This window comes from Bos mutus, chromosome 3, assembly GCF_027580195.1.
Source record: "Bos mutus isolate GX-2022 chromosome 3, NWIPB_WYAK_1.1, whole genome shotgun sequence".
NCBI lineage: Eukaryota > Metazoa > Chordata > Mammalia > Artiodactyla > Bovidae > Bos > Bos mutus.
In genome coordinates, this window is record NC_091619.1 from 48,387,255 (window position 1) to 48,404,540 (window position 17,286).

The 17,286-nt window shown below is 45.4% G+C and overlaps 1 protein-coding gene across 8 annotated transcripts in view; it reads left to right on the top strand.

Annotated features, from left to right (window-relative positions):
- BCAR3 (BCAR3 adaptor protein, NSP family member) overlaps positions 1 to 17,286 on the top strand; it is a 221,552-nt gene that overhangs the window by 201,709 nt on the left and 2,557 nt on the right. For all 8 annotated transcript variants that reach the window (XM_070367657.1, XM_070367658.1, XM_070367659.1 and 5 more), the window contains 4 exons: positions 4,766 to 4,881; positions 9,549 to 9,720; positions 12,281 to 12,392; positions 15,375 to 15,587. In XM_070367657.1, the coding sequence (XP_070223758.1) occupies positions 4,766 to 4,881; positions 9,549 to 9,720; positions 12,281 to 12,392; positions 15,375 to 15,587 (613 nt within the window). The remainder of the gene's footprint in view (positions 1 to 4,765; positions 4,882 to 9,548; positions 9,721 to 12,280; positions 12,393 to 15,374; positions 15,588 to 17,286) is intronic.

Genomic DNA, 17,286 nt, shown 5'->3' on the forward strand with positions numbered 1-17,286 from the left:
ATACAGGGCCACCCAGGACCCTGCTCTCCTCCCCCAACCCCTGCCGTGCCCTTCTCCCAGCTCGTGTGGATTTTCAATTCTCCCCCTGCCTGAACTCCATCAGAACTGGTGAAGTCAAGTCCAAAGAAGAGTACATTGTAGATGAAAATGGAGTTTCTGGAGTAGCAGAGCCTTCGTGGTTTTTATTTCATTATATGCCACATATGTACATTATATATTTATTTTTATTGTTATGAAAATGGTCTTTAGGGTAAAATGTTTTAAAGTTACTTGCTCAGTTGAGAAAAAATATAAAACAATTATAAAAGATATCATTTTAGAAAAATTACACAACACAGATTAGGAGAAAAAAAATGAAAACCACACAAAATCCAGTTTCTTGGTGATCACCGTTGTTAACATTTGTTCCGCCAATAGATGTGTAAATAATTGCACGCATATCTATTTGTTTACCACAGAAATGCCACAGGCCTATGCATACCACTTCAAACCTTTTTTGTCTTTCATGGAACAACATAGCATGACTATCTTTCCATGTGACTATATAAACCTCTGTTTACATCATCATTTTTAAAAAAATTATCATTTTTGATGCATTTCTTTTAGATATGGGTGGCTTTTGTTCATAGCTGGCCCCAAGACAACCTCATCCTTCAGAGGGTAATTTCTCGAAAGCAAGCGTTTAAGGCTGGGGTGTGCTCAGCCCACCCCTCAATATAAGGAGACAGATCCCTTCATTTGAGCAACAGATGAGGCCTTAGATTTAAAGCCCTTTTTCATTTGTAGCTCAGTGAAGTCAATTAGCTTCAAAGGTCAGGGCTTATTGAGGAACTGGTTTTCCTAAATAAATTTCCTGGGTCATGAATCATGGCAGGAAATCTAATCTCCAAGCATTCCCCAGGGAGTTCCTCGGTTGATGGAGGCTCACAGGGCGCATGGGACCTCCCAAAGCTGTCTTGAGGAATATTAAGCAGGCGCTGGCTGTTTCGGGGCAAACAGCCGAGGGGCTGCCAGGAATGGGGCTGTGTTGGAGGAACAAGGACTGTCTGTGTGGTTCACTGGGTGTCCTTGGGCAGGGCCCCAAGTGGTCAGATAATTTTCCTTGTTAAGACCTTACCTCATTCAGAGGGAGCTAAACCTGTTTGGACAGGAAGAGGATTTAGTCTCCTGTTCTAGTTGGTATGAATAGGCCCTGGGTCTGAGACAGCAGAACCACACCAGCAGGCCAGGAGCCTGGTGTGAACCATGCTCTCGGTGGAGGAAGCTCCTTGTGGGAACATGGCTCTGGGTTTACAGAACAGCCTAATTTCTGGGAGGAAATGAATGCTTCCCCGCTGTGTTCTCAGGCAGGACTTGGTAGTAGTCTAGGAGGAGGTGAGAGGCCCGACTGCTCTTCACAGGAGTCTGGAACCTTCCCACTGCCTTGGCAGTCTGTTCTCAGCTGAAGGAATGTGTAGCCTCCTCTTTGTTCTGTTTCTCTGTCTGCATTCTGTCCTCCTGGTGGGGGTCCCACTCCCCCCGTATGCCTTTAGGCCCCCCTGGAAGAGGCGCTGGGTGGAGCCCCCAGGCAGCGAGGCAGAGACCTGAGCGGGAGCCCCCTGACGATGAGCCCACCCCGAGTCCCCAGGGCGGGGCTGTTTCGTCTTCCTTCCGCCCTCATTTCCTTATCCTCTTCCTGAACTACTGACTGCGGGGCTTTGCCAACAGAACAGGAGCAGCAAGCGTCTCTAAGAAGTAAAACAAAGGCTGTTGTCACCTAACTGACTCTAACTGCAACCAGACCAGCCCACCCGGAAGCCTAGAGCTGGCCTGGGCAGCATCCAGGGCCCAAATGCTGGTTCCCACCTGTGCCCAGAGCCCAGCCTGTGGGGGCTGTGGGTGGTCCTGAATGCCTGGAGGCAGCAGGGCAAGCCCCTTCGCAGGCTGGGGCTGGGTGGGCGTCCGCTGAGCCGTTCCCACCCTGTGAATGGGTAACGCTCTGCTTTACCCATTTGTCTCTGCAGAAGCTAGAAGGAGACGGGCCCAGTGGCCAAGGGCCTGGCCTCTGGGGGTGAGCTACCTGAGTCTAACCTCCCCCCCCACCCACCGCCCGCCGCCTCTCAGAGTTTCTAAAGGGAGAAGAGCACCACAACCCAGGTGCTTGTGAAGACTAAAGCCCTCATACAGTGCCTGCCCCAGACAGGCTGAGTGACGGTTCCCTAGTGTTATGTATTGAGCCTTGATTGAACACCAACTGTGGGCCAGGTCAGGTCAGGCCAGGTCATGGTGGGAGAGGCAGGAGCGACAGTGACATAGAATTCGGACCACGGTCCAGGTGGGAAATGCTCTGCAGGGCCTCCAAGGTAGGGTCTCAAACATAGTGGAGGGAGGGGTCAGGGTGGGGATTTCTGAGACAAGCTTTGAAGGCTGAATAGGAGTTGGTGATGCAGAACACAAAAGCATCTTCCAGGTGGCAGGCAGCGCACACTTGCAGAGACTGAGAGGCCAGGAACCATGGGAGATTTTATGTTTATGAAGGATTCACTCTGGATGGGTAGTGAGGGAAATGGGGTCTGTAGGGGGAGGGCCTGGCAAATCTGTCTGTCTTTGTTTTTAAATCTCTACTTCTGGGCTCCTTCCAGGTTGCTTCCTTCAGGGCACTCTGCAGTTCAGTGAGGGAGACAGGCCCGTAAGTGCAGAGTGCCCATCAGAGTCCTCTACGGAGGGCAACTGAGACAGCGACCTCATTTCTCGGTAGATGGTTCCTGGCAGCTGGGAAGAAGGCCAGCCAGGCCCCTATCGGGGCTCCACTGGGTCACCACAGCCATTCCCCAGGCAGTCGGATGAAGAGCGGACAAAACTAAGAGACCCTGCAGAGCCAGGATGGCTAAGATCAGGAGAGCAGAAGGCAGCCGGGTCTCATGAGGACGGGTGTCATTCTGCCCGGCCGGGTCCAGCTCACAGTGAATCCTCTAGAAGTGCTCATCCTTCCTCTCCCTCTCTGAGCATCATGGCCCCAGGCTTTCCCAGGAGCCCTAATCCAGGCTGCTCTGTGACCTCAGGACCCCTTGTCCCAGAGCTCAGCCTTGGGGCAACCAGGTGTTGGCTTTTCCTGATAATACGTCAGGAAAGTGACCAGGGGACTGCATGTTTACACTGAAGGAAAACAGGCAAGAGGGGAATACAGCTTCCAGAATAAAAGCGAATCAATGACAAGCCTGTGACTATTACACAGAGTGTCTGTGGACTGAATGTGTTAGGTTTGGAGCCTCTGACAGGGCAGATGTCTAAACAAGCAAAGAGTGTGTGACTGCAGGTGACCAGGGTGTCCATCTGGGCTGCCTTGCCATGGTCAAGGCGTAAATCTCTTTCCAGAGATCGGGCCAGAATTCTTCCCCCTTTCACATGGCCAGTGATTCATAACTTGGCTTTGTAAATAGCTCGGGTTTTAGGGTCATTTGATCCTTGGCAAAGTCCTTGAGGAAGGTAAACTCAGCAGTTGTTTTAGAGAAGGGGAAACTGAGGCCGAGAGCAGATGAATCCTGCATCTTATTCTGGAGTCTGCACTGGACAGCTCATCCCCAGGACTGATGGTGGTGCCTTTGCTCAACTACAGAAGTTAAAGGTCAAGGTTAATATCAACTAAACTGCCAGATGTTTTTGGTGGACTGTTATGAAGACACCTGGACTGTTCATATGCTCAGGATAATTATCGTGGAGGACAACTCCACAGGAACAAGGAAAGGAATTGTCCTGTGTCTGCCACATGTCCAGGGATGGTTTGACCCATTATATCTGCTAGTTGGACCTCCCCTGGTGTTTTAGCAGTCAAGAATCTGCCTGCAATGCAGAAGCCACAGGAGATGTGGGTTCAATGGGAAAATCCCCTGGAGGAGGGCATGGCAACCCACTCCAGGATTCTTTCCTGGAGAATCCCATGGACAGCCTGGCAGGCTCCAGTCCATAGGGTTGCAGTCGGACACAACTGAAGCGACTTAGCACACACACACATCTGCTCATTGCACTGTTAGTATCAACATATCAGTGCTCTGTGAGTGTCACCAGCCCCGTTTTAGAGATGCCCTGACTCAGCTGTAGCATTTGGAAGTAATGTAATAACTATAAGTGGTTAACTAATACCTGATTCCAATAAGCTGTGATCACACACTGGAACTGAGATGGGGAGTGTTGACTGGGACAAACAAACCAGATTTTCTTTAAGGAAGACCTCTCAGGGGGAGAAGTGGGTGTGTTTGAGACCTCAGGTTTCACATAGCCGTACATGTTTCTAATAGTTTCCAGATGTACAGTGCGTTTCCTGAGCCCAGGAGAGGCGTAATTACGGGTAATAGGAGCCAGCCCTGCCGTTAAGCGAGAACATAAACGGCAGAGCCTGCAGCAGAGTGGCACTTGGACGCAGCTCCACTTTTCCACTGCCGGGGATCGGTCTGCTCCGTGGGCACATAGCCCTGCTGTTGGCGGCAAATCTAGCAGCAGGATCCAGCCATGTTAGACACAAGCTCGAAGAACCACACTGTTCTCTGGCTGGGCAGAAACACCAAATCTGCAGACCAATCTAGGTATTTTCCTGCCAGGTTTTACATTCCAGTATATGTATCAAAAGCCTCCAAATAGTGTATTAAGACTGTATTTTCAGATGCTGCTGCTCAGAAAGAAGTGCCACAAGTCAAGTGCATCCACAGTGTCCCAGTTTAGTGTATTTCTTTCCATGTTCGCAGCAAGCCCACTTCCTGGTCCAGTTCATTTCAACCTGTGTTCTTGACAGGTCGCGAGGATACTTGAAGTCTCGGAAGAGATGAGGAAGAACATGGGCGTGAACTCAGGGCTGGAGCTCATCACCTTGCCTTATGGTCACCAACTGCGCCTGGACATCATTGAAAGGTGAGTAGTGCTGCTCTGTACTACGGTCCTTTCAACTCCACAGGCTGTCAGAGCTACAGTTTTCAGAGCTGGGAGACGCCAGGTACCCTCTGGCCCAGGGCCACCTCACTCGAGGAAGTGTGGCCCCTGAAGGCCTTTCCCAGAAGCCGTGACCAGAGAATTCCTGGAGAAGCTCAGGTGGCAAAGAGGAAGTCAGGGAACAGATAGCACGTTCGCAACTCTGCTCCATGGGCAGATGCAGAAGCCGGCAGAGGCTCAGCCCTAGAGCACAGGTCACCACCACCCCTGCTGGCCTGGGGTGGGGGCAGTGCTGCGGCAGATGGAGCGGGGGTGCCATGCCACTTCCCTCCAGCCTGAGCTGCAGCCCCTCTGTCTGCTTTAGGAATCAAGTGGGGGTTTGTGGGGGAAGTTGGGAAGAACAGGGTCTGAACGGTGTTTTCTTTGAAGTGTGGACAAATGGGGGATCAGAGGGCAAGAGATGAGGTGCTCAGGCCCCCGACCTCTAAAGCATCACTGCCCTCTTCTCGTGGAAAGCCAGGGCCCTGGCTGGCCATTAAAACCCACTCACATCAGATATTTAGAAACTAGAAAGGTGGAAGTAGCAAGGCACGTTTTTAAGCAGCACTAGACTAGAATCTCACGTTACCATAGAAGTTGGCCTTTTTGATACACATGAAAAGATAGTTGTTTTGGGTAAGACTGCTTTGTTATCTGAAGTTTTCTGTTTTCCCAACCAGCTTCCTGGTTGCCACAGCACTCGTGTGGTCTTTAGTGGGCAGCCAGGGCCCTGGCTTCTCCTGAGGAGAGGCGAGTGATGCTTCAGAAGCCGGAGCCCTAGCACCATCATCCCCTGCCCATGGTTTTCTGTGATGTTCTGGGTCACAGCGCTGTCCAGTACAACACTGATGGCAGAAATCTCCTGACAGCATCCACTGGCCGCTGGTGACCCCTGAGCACCTGAAATGTGGCAACTGAAGGATGAAATTTATTTTTACTCTTCAGCATTTTAAGTATAAATATAGCCACATGTGGTCTGTGGACAGTGCAGTCCTAGACTACCACTAGCCCCTAGAAAGTAAACACTATATTTCAAATGGCCTGGGAGAGTTGGTAGCAGCTGCTTTCAAGGTTACCCAACTATGAAGCAAATAAAATGGCTCCAGTGCCTCTGTTGCTGTGGTTTCACCGCCACAGGTGCCTCCCGTAGGAAACACCCAGCACCGAATGGAAGACTGCTGGGAGGCAGGAGGGCAGGACGCGAGCCTGCTGCCTTTGTTCAGGCATGCCTGTCAGCTTATTGTTCAGTGTCTTTGGGCAATGGTAGGTCTGACTTCTGAATTCCCCTACTTTCCCTGCTCACTCTTCTAGATGCCAGCCCTGCTCTCCAAGGCATCCTCTCCCTCCCCATGCCCCAGGGCCTGGCTTCTCATTTCCACTCGCCTGCCCTCCCTCCTGGTCTGGGCCCGTGGTCATTATTTCAGCAGAGACCAACTGTGCTGCCGTGCATCCCTGTTTCTCCTGTGATACTTTTCAGACTGAAAGCTCCCCAGCTGCAGGCCTTGTTTATTTATTTATGGCGGAGCTGGGTCTTCGATGCCGTGCAGGCTTTGTCTAGTTGTGGCGAGCGGAGGCTGTTCTTCATTGCAGTGTGCGGGCTTCTCAGTGCAGTGGCTTCTCTTGTTGCAGAGCACGGGCTCTAGAGCACAGGCTCAATAGCTGTGGCCCATGGGCTTTGTTGCTCTGGAACGTGTGGGATCCTCCCAGACCAGGGATCAAACTCATGATCCCTGCATTGGCAGGTGGATTCTTTACCACTGAGCCACCAGGGAAGCCCTGCAGGCCTTATTTTATCAGTTTCATGAGCTGGGTTGGGCATGCTTTATGGGTGCCCAGGCTGAGGTCAGCAGGCTTGTGGCTTCTCTCTGGGCTATTTTCTGACTTCCACTCTTGTCTACATCCATTTCCTCTTCCTCCTGATTGCCGCCTGCCTGGGGTCTGGCTCCTTGCTTTGTTCGCCATCCAGAGCTGACCTGTAGGATCTACCTGCTAGGGCCTGGGGAGTGGTTCTCTCCATTACAATGTGTCTACTAAATTAAGGTTACAGCAGTCCTGCAGGATCAGGTGACAGCCTTGTGTTTGAGAGTCTAATGTAAACCACCCTCCATTTTAAACTTCAGTTCAGTCACCACCCATTCCAAGGCTAGTGAGTGGGATGTCCTTCTGAAATGTTTTGTGCCTCCTACCCACCTCAGGAGCTTCTGCTACACAATTGCCTTGCTGAGCTGTTTTTCCCAAGGCGGTGTGTGCAGGAGGTTTGAGGCAAATGTTGTTCGAATGAATGGATATAATTACCCAATTAACTGTTGATATAAAGCCAGTTCTTAAATAGAGAACCTGTCTTTTATTAAGGGCCTTAAAACATAGGAAAAAAACATTGACTAAAGAATCAATTATGGCAACATAGGAAGTTAGTTTACTATTAAACAGCTAAAATGTTCATCTCAACCTTAACACTTTGCAAATGGGTAACAAAACTCTTCAATAAGTTTAACATAATAAAAATATACTTTAAGTCTATTTTTTTTTTTTCAACAAAGCTAAATCTTTATTAGGATCATTTGAGAATCTGGCTTCAGCGTGGTTTAAACATTAACACATGACATGCACATTACAGACTTGAAGAGGTATTGGTCATACCTTGTCCTGACAGTAACATTTCAGACCCCTTTTATAGTCTGAAATTTCATTTTCTCTCCTCATCTTCTTTGACCTCTCTATACAGATGCTCCCTCTGGGCTTCTGTTTCACCACAAACTCCTCATGTAACCTCTCCCTGCCTAGCCCCTCCTCAATCTCCTTTGCCTGCCGCTACCATCTTCCTTCTGCATGTTTTTTATTTTATTTTATTTTTTTTTAATAACATAAACCTTTATTACATTCTTAGTGGATGTGATAATAAAATAATAACATATTTCACATAGTACTTCAGAGTTACAGTTATTTGATTTTTTTTTCTAATTTTATTTTATTTTTAAACTTTACATAATTGTATTAGTTTTGCCAAATATCAAAATGAATCCGCCACAGGTATACATGTGTTTAAGTCTATTTTAAAGATCCATTAATTAAGAAAGACAGGAAATTAGCAAAAGAAGATAAAGGGAAGAGATATAGGCAAAAGGGACCAACATACAGAGGGAGAAATGCGCACACAGATACCAGGGTAGTAACAACTGCTATTTGCTAGGTACTGCTGAGCCAGGCACTTTAATTATCTTTACGCACACACACAGTCTTTCTCACAACAGCCCTTGTTCCCATTTTAGAGTGGAGCAGTGGAGCCTAAGGTCACGCTTTGAGCAACCACCTTGCACACCCACATGTGCAAATGCTCAGAGACAGCAGAGCCTGTTACTGATTTAAAAATCATTGGAGAAACTGGTAGTGCTAGCCACTAGATGAATCACCCCTCTCTTTGCTTTAGAAGAGTGAGGAGGAGGCCAGCACAGGAAGCGTGGAATATCCTCCTTAGCTGTGAACTTCTAGGAAAAGGTGGCCCCAGAGTTTCAGAGGCAAGTCATATCGTAGCGACCATAGCTGTGAATTAGTGCTTCACCTTCAGCACTCGTACCAGTGCCTGGAGAGAAATTTACCCAAGGCCACTCTGGTGGCTCAGCTGGTAAAGAATCCGCCTGCAATGCAGAAGACCTGAGTTTGATCCCTGGGTTGGGAAGATTCCCTGGAGAAGGGAACAGCTACCCACTCCAGTATTCTGGCCTGGAGAATTCCATGGACTGTATAGTCCATAGGTTCGCAAAGAGTCAGACATGACTGAGCAACTTTCACTTTCACTCTGGCCCAAGGTAGGGAATGCTCATTCCTGGGCCACAGAGGGAGGGAGAGGCAGGTTTACAGACTGCTGCCACCAGGGAGGAGACCTCTCTGTGACCCCATTCATATCCATCCCATTGTCTGTACAGAAAAGACCACTCTGCTTCCTCTTCTGGGTCTGCACAGTTGACCCGTGGCATTCAGGATGAGAAAAGGGAGGATTGTTGGTAGATACAAGATTTCTTTCTATGAGGGTCTGACCTTACAGAGAAATCCTGCCAGCTCACTATTGAGTCTTTGTCCACATTCCCACTCACTTTCTGGCCCCTTGACCCAAGCCACTTTATTCTTAGCTCATCCCTTGTTCTCACATCCATGTTGTCTTCCTGGATCTAGCATATTATCTCATCTTTCTGTCCCTTCCATTCCCCAGTCCAGGGGGCTTAGGGACTTCCCAAAGGATTCCTCAGTGTGTTGGGGACCTGGCATCTCTGTGGACCTGTCATGGTGAGAGGGACAAGGAGCCACGTGCACTTCTGAGCAGCTTCAGCACAGGAAGGCCCCTTCATGCCCCTTGCTCCAGGGCTGAACATGCCATGTCCTGGGGTATCTGTCCTTTTTGATTCTCCACAGGACGCCCACTGGGGCCCTTCTGCAGTCACTCTGATGGGGGTGGTCTGTCTTTGCAATCAGCAACCAAACTGTGTGAGCTGCCAGTGTGTCTCAGGAAGACAGTGGCAAATGGTGCAAAGCCAGTCCTTTCCTTGGCCAGTTTGGTTTCATTTCCTCCTGGTCCTATTAGCCCTGGGCCTGATCGCTCATCTCCTTCCTTTCAGACACAACACGATGGCCATCGGCATCGCAGTGGACATTCTGGGCTGCACGGGCAGTCTGGAGGACAGAGCAGCCACCCTCAATAAGATCATCCAGGTGGCAGTGGAGCTGAAAGACTCCATGGGGGACCTCTATTCTTTCTCAGCCATCATGAAGGCCTTGGAAATGCCACAGGTAAATTTCAACTTGCTTTATGCAGCACTGTGGGCCTGTGTGTACTTAATGCTCTGCAAAGTGGTCTTCAAGTCTATGCCTGGCAAACCACAGGTGACTTTGGTCAATGCAAAAGGTAAATCGTGTCTTAGTGAAAGCTGCTTTGATTAGGGGGGCAAACAAGAGCAGCGTTGCAAGTTTCTGGCTCTGTTTTTAAAGACAGCAGATAATCGCTGACTGCCTACACTTTCTCTGTGATGTACAATAAGAGTCATCCTCAAGAACAACAGATGTTCCTGAAGAACCGGTTAGGGTGATTAAGTCTGGCTCAAGTGTGTTGTGTAAGAAAGACTGCTTCCATCTGGGTCACTGGGCAGGCGGGCTGTTTGGGGTTATGACTGGGAAACCAAGACATTTGGGGAGCTGATCTCTGAGGATCCCTAGAGTGGTTTATCTCAAAGTATGTTCCTCAGGTCACCTAAAACAGACTCCTGTTAAAAGACTCAGCTTCCTGACTCATTTGCCATACAACCCCCTAAAGCAGAGTTTCTGAAATCAGGCACTTTGAATTTATCTGCTTTGACAGTCTGTTTTTAGAATGAGGTTTGAAACTGAAAATTTGTTTTTGAAGCCAAGTGGACCTCATAGAGGTAGATGCTCAGTGACTTTGAGTATGAGATCACAGTCCCACAAACCCAGTCTGCAAGAGTAATACCAAAGCCACCGCTCATTTAGCTTGGCTATTTTGCAACCAGCCACAGATTCTCTGAAATCCTGCATGTTAAGAACATAATTTCCTTATATGAAAGCAAGGTCACCTTTCAAACAAGAAGCTGAAATGCTTCATGCTTTCACCAGGAAATTTTGAGAAGGGTCAATTCCAATTATAATATTCTAAGAACTTTCAAATTTCTTTAGATGCACTGAAATTATTTGGGTCAATATTTGAAATAAGCAAGTTCAGCTGTATTTTCATGATATACTGACTTCTACTATACTAACAGGAGTTATCATTTTTCATTTGGCTGTTTCTAATTTACATTATGTTTATTTCCTCTTATCCAAAACTGCCTATAATTCTGAGAACTAATAGGTTAGCTATTCGTATAGCTTCCCAGCCCAGAGCTTCCTCTGAGAGTAGTGAAGGGGAATTTGTGACATTAATATGGTTGCTGTCCATGACATCAAACTCAGCAATTAGGGACTTATCCCAAAGCACATAAACATGCCTTTATAGGTGGTCCCCCCATCCCACGGCAGCATCATATTCTTCCTATCTGCAACACTTCAGCAGTGAGGGGTCAGAGTCCTCCAGAGTGCTCAGGGCTCTGTTTGGGGTAGGGAGTGGCAGACCTAGGAAAAACCAGAGACGAGAGTCATGTCATTTCTGTGTATCATCTAAACCTGACCCTGGACTACAGCCATTTGTGCTGCCTTCTGTTCTCAGTTTCTGGTATCAAGAGAGCGCATCCAGGAGATGGGCCAAGACAAGGGCTCCTTTCAGAAGGTGGATGCTTCACGGCAGGGAAGAAGAAGGGGGCATGAGAAGAAATGGTGGCATCATGGGTGGCCAGAGGAAGATAAGCCACATCCTCCCCTTCCCAGCAGACCTGCTGGTGGTGATCCTTTCTCACCCTCCTCTTGGAATACACAGGGAGTTAGAGGCCAAGGAAATGAATCTCTGCCATTTAGCTGTGAAACTTGACTAAGTTATCTAATCTCTTGTCTTCTGATCTGTAAAATGAAGTCAAAATACTGCCTCATAGAGCACTGTGAGGATTAAATGAAATTCCTCAAATACCTGACAGAATTGGCCCTCATTCCCTAATTAGTTCCCTTTTCCCCCTTCCTTGTTTCATGTAGAAGATATCAGACACAGGCTTGCTGGTTTTAGGGTGTGAATGGGGGACTATTAGGATAGTCAGAGTCAGTGGCATATGTTGGTCTGGACTAAACGATTCCAAAGAAATGAGCAGTGGCATCACATGGCCTAGGCAATTTTCCATATGTTTCAGACTTTACTACTTAAAAGTAACATTAAAATGCTTAAAATCACAATTCTACATCCTTACATCAGTATAAACTCTGGAGGACAGTTGGCAATGCCTATCAAGATTTTATTTCTTGACCCAGTAGTTCTACTTCTGGAAATTTATCCTCCAGATATTCTCTTGTGCACATCTGCAAAATCTTTGAGATAATTCTATAACAGAAAAATATGTTTAAAGCTCTTATGTATAGGAAATTAGCTAAACTATGGTTTATGCATAAATGGACCACTTGAGATAAAACAAGACTGTTGTATGCTGTTCTATATGTACTTATGTGAAATAACTTCCAAACAAGGAACAGGAAAATATGTGTATAGTATGATATGCATTTATTTTAAAAAGTGTGTGTCTCTAATGGGTCATGAGAGCAACATGGAGCAGGGAGTGGGTAGGGATTAGCTTTTCTCTATACTCTTTCAACTGCTTTGAGTTTTTATCATGTCCATCTGTCCTTCATTTCAAAACTTAAGCACCAAGGTAATTTTTAAAAGAGCCTTTTTCCAAAGCTATAACAGTTTTCTTTCTTCCAGATCACACGGTTAGAAAAAACGTGGATTGCCCTGCGGCACCAGTACACACAAACCGCCATCCTCTATGAGAAACAGCTGAAGCCTTTCAGCAAAGTCCTGCATGAAGGCAGAGGTGAGCACTGGGTCAGGGCAGGCAGCCTGCGGGCTGCTTGGCAGTGTCATTATCTGTTCTGGTTTGAGCAAAGCTTTTAGCAGGGCGTGTTATAAAGGCTCCAAGTTATCTGCAGGATTGTCAATGAGTCAGTCAGGATTGTCAGTCAAGCCTGTATCAGATGACAAGAGTTGCTTGTAGGTATTCGGTTGCTAAAACAAGACATAGGGTACCAGTCACCTCGTTTTGAGCTTAACTTTGTAAACAGAGGTACAATTTACATATTAGCTTCAGGTGTACAACATAATGGTTCAATATTTGATTGTTGCAAAATGATCACAATAAGACCGGTTAATATCTATCACCATACATGGGTGCAAAAATTTTTTTTTCTGATGAGAACTTTCAAGATTCACTTTGCTAGCTACTTTCAAATATGCAGTACAGTATTCACTATAGTCACCACGCTGTATAGCATATCTCCAGGAGTTACTTTATAACTGGAAATCTGTACCTTCTGATCCCTTCAACCATTTCACTTCTCCCCTTGTCTCAGGTGACCACCAATCTGTCCTCTATATCCATGAACTCAAGGGGTGTTTCTGTTTTTCTTAGACTCTACATGTAAGTGAGTTCACATGCTATTTATCTTTTTCTGTCTGACATATTTCACTTAGCATAATACCCTCAAGTTTGTGTTGTCACAAATGGCAGGATTTCTTTTTAATGGCTGAATAATGTTCCATTGTATGTATACACACATATGCATCTTTTAAAATTTAAGTTATAGTTGATTTATGATGTGTAAATCTAGTGTACAGCAAAATAATTCAGTTATATATTTAATATTTTTCATCGTAGATTATTGCAAGATATTGATTAGAGTTCCCTATGCTATACAAAAGGACCTTGTTGTGTAAATAAGTTCATTTGTATCATTTTTTAGATTCCATACATAAGTGATATCGTGAGATATCTATCTGTCTGACTCACTTCACTCAGCATGATAATCTCTAGGTCCATCCATGTGTTGCTGCAAATGGCATTGTCATTTTTTTCTGGCTGAGTAGTATTCCATTGTGTACATACATATACCACATCTTTCTTTATCCACTCATCTGTTGAGTGACATTTAGGTTGCTTCCATATCTTGGCTATTGTAAATAGTGCTGCTATGAACACTGAGGTACAGGCATCTTTTCAAATTAAGGGTTTTCTCCAGATAACATGCCCATGAGTGGGATTGTTGGATCATATAGCAACTCTGTTTTCAGTTTTTTAAGAATCTCCATGCTGTTCTCCATAGTAGCTGCACTAATTTACATTCTCTCCAACAGTATAGGAGGGTGCCCTTTTCTCAACACTGTCTCCAGCATTTATTATTTGACTTTTTGATGATGGCCATTCTGACCACTGTGAAGTGATACCTCATTGTAGTTTTGATTCGCATTTCTCTGATAATTAGCAATGTTGAGCATCTGTTGTCTATTGAGCATCATGTATCTGTTGGCCATCTGCCTATTTTTTCAGGGGGCTATTTGTTTTTTTGCTAGTTGTATGAACTGTTTGTATATTTTCAAAATTAAGCCCTTGTTGGTCACATTGTTTGCAAATATTTTCTCCCATCTGTTGGTTGTCGTTTCATTTTGTTTATGGTTTCCTTTGCAAAAACATGTTTAATGAGATCCCCTTTATTTTTACTACCTTGGGAGACTGATTTAAGGTAACATTGCTATGATTTATGCCAGAGAATGTTTTGCCTATATTCTTGTGTCAGAGCTTTATGGTATTGTGTCTTACATGAGTTTATTTTTGTGTATGGTGTGAACAGAAGTGGTGAATTGGCATCCTTTTATTCCAGTTCTCAGATGGAAAGTTTTTAGCTTTATGGGCTTGTTATATGTGGCCTCATTATGTTGTTGTACATTCCCTCTATATCCACTTTGTTGGGAGTTTTTTTTTTTAACCATAAATGGATGTCAGATCTTGTCAAATGATTTTTATGCATCTATTAAGATCAAATTATTTTTCTTTCATCTTATTAACACAGTATGTCATATTGATTTGTGAATATTGAGCCATCCTTGTTTCCCTGGAATAAATCCCACTTAATCAATCCATATGATCCTTTTAATGTATTGTTGAATTCAATTTGCAAATACTGGCCTATAATTTTCTTTTCTTGTGGCATTATAAAGGTTACAGTCCTATAGGATCCATGGGCATAAGCCCCTTTGGCCCTCAGAGCTAGGCAACGTGTAGTGTTCTAGAGGTAGCTGGACAAAGGTATAAGCTCTTTTCTAGGATGTATCAGTGAGCTGGAGCAAGGCAGAGACAGCACACAAGGACTGCATCATCTATCAGCTTCCATTTGCTGAGGGCCTCCTAAGCCCTAGCTATATGCCAAAGCAGAAGCCTGTCTTTCAGGCTAAAACTTTAATATTGGCAAATGAGCCTAATTTGCATAATATCTAGGCACCTCTCAATTGGCTGCCTCTGTACCGAGCCCTGGATCAGGTGAGTTCAAGCTTGTAAGCCCTTTAAGACCTGTTTCTCAGACAATTATAGCCTTGGGGTCTTACAGACAGGTACAGTGTTTGAGTTTCAAAGTTAGATGTTTTGGGGGTTTGTATCTCAGGTGCTGGTCTTAAAAGTTGCAGTGGTACACGTGGGGTTCAAGCCCTTTGCTCCTCAGGTTGAAGCTCCAGGTTTTGAGTTCCCTCCTGACTGTGGATCACTGCCCCAGGAGAGGGTTTATAGTGTGACAGTCTCCCAGCCCCTCTTACCTGCTTTGATGTGGGTCTTCTCTTATTTGCACAATGCAGTCTTTAGGATTTTTCCCAGAGGAAGTTGTTCCATACTTAGCCATAGATTCACTGTGTCCACAGAAGGCGGTAAGCCCAGGACTCTCCTACATTGCCATCTTCAACTGGAACTCTCTGCATTTAACTTGGGGAAAAAAAACATGATATGGAGAACTTTACCCCTGCCCCTGTTTTTCAGAGTCCACATGTGTTCCCCCAAACAATGTATCGGTCCCACTGCTGATGCCTCTTGTGACCTTAATGGAACGTGAGGCTGTCACTTTTGAAGGAACTGACATGTGGGAAAAAAACGATGAAAGCTGTGAGATTATGCTGAACCATCTGGCAACGGCCCGACTCATGGCGGAAGCTGCAGACAGCTACCGGATGAATGCTGAGAGGATCCTGGCCGGTAAGAGCTGGTTTTGGTTAAGCTGCTCTCTGCACAGTAATTGGAATGAAGGAATGAAAAGAGCATCAATGCTCTCAATTAGAAAAAGACCAAATAGGAAAGATTAAGACCTGGGAATTCCATTTCTTGTATTACTTATTCTTAATTCCTGACTTAAGGATCCTTCTCTCTTCTTTTGTGTCAGTGTTATAAAGAAAATAGAGAAAGGATCAAGAAAGAATTTGTCAGTTTGTTTACCATTAGTACCACTAATAATAATAATTAGAAAACATGATGGGCCCACATGAGGAGTTAGGGTTCTATTGGACTTATCTATATTCTTGTTTCTTCCCAGACACACTGGGACATGAGCTCCTCTGCTCTTGGCATCAGAGGGTCTACCATAAGCCAAGCCTCTGAGATTGAGAGAGCTTGGAGAATAGCAACACAAGTACACTGATCCAAACTTGGGTTTGGATTAGTGTAACGTGTGTCTTCAGGAGTGGCCAGCTAGGCTAAACAAAGAGGGGGACAGAGGTGGGAAGGCCTTCCATGTAGGACTGTGGCTGAGGAAGAGCCAGTGAAGGGTTTTAAATATGAGAAGATGTTATCACATGATTAGGTTTGTTTTCAGTCTGGCATCTTTGTGCAGGAAGGCTGGAGGGCTGAAGCTTGTAGGCAAAAAGACCACTTAGGAAGCGAGTACAAGAATAAGGGCCTTGTCTCTTCACCACTGTATAATTTTTAAAACTCTTCAAGGACCTACAGTTTGATCCAGAAGGTTAAGAAATATATGGGGCAGGAGAGGCCTAGTATTTTGACCTGAAACAGAATTTGGGACTAAACAACTTGCACTATGTCTGCTCTAGGTATAAGCAATACATACCTGTTTCTTTTCCTCAGAAAGTTCAGCAGGGTTGGCAGTATAGGACTCAGATGCTAATTATAGGAGCTTCCCTGGTGGCTCAAACAATAAAAGCATATATAATTCAAGTCAGTAGATATTATTAGAATGCCTGCTTATACAAAACCAGTAAGTATATTACATTAGATGTTCCCTAAGCCAATGTATCAGGGTGGATTTTGAGAAAAGTATGTTTTAAGCTGTTTTACAGCAAATCACCTTAAAGGTATTTGATACTTCTCAGCTGATCCTGCTACAGGTTTTCACAGCAAGTTCTTATTGCTGGAATTAACTGTGAACCCAGTAAGGGCAGAAATTTGCTCACCGACATATCCCAGTACCCTGCCCAGGATAGGGGCTCAAAGCAGATTAACTCAATGAATGGAAGTTGTCATCTGGCCTCTAGTTGGTTATCTGCCAAAGATATTTTGGCATCACATGAAGAATGAAATAGAAGGCTTCTGTTACCCTTTCCACCACCAAGAGACTATGATTTAGATGCTGGGACTATATTTAATGACAGAGCCAACTACTCCAACAGTAATCAAGGATGAGAAACATCTGCCTGTATGACTCGAGCTAGAGGTTTCCCCTGCTCTAACAGAGCTGACTGAGAGCATCCTTGGCCATAAGTAGAACAGATCTCTTACACAGAAAAGAGAGTTAAGAAATGGGCCCAAACATATGATTGTTAACTGTTTCTTGACAAAGGTGGCAAGGTAATTCACTGGATAAAGTAGTCTTTCAACAAATGGTGCTAGAACTATTGAATGTCATGCAAAAAACCCTTCAATTTTACCTCATAGAATATACGAG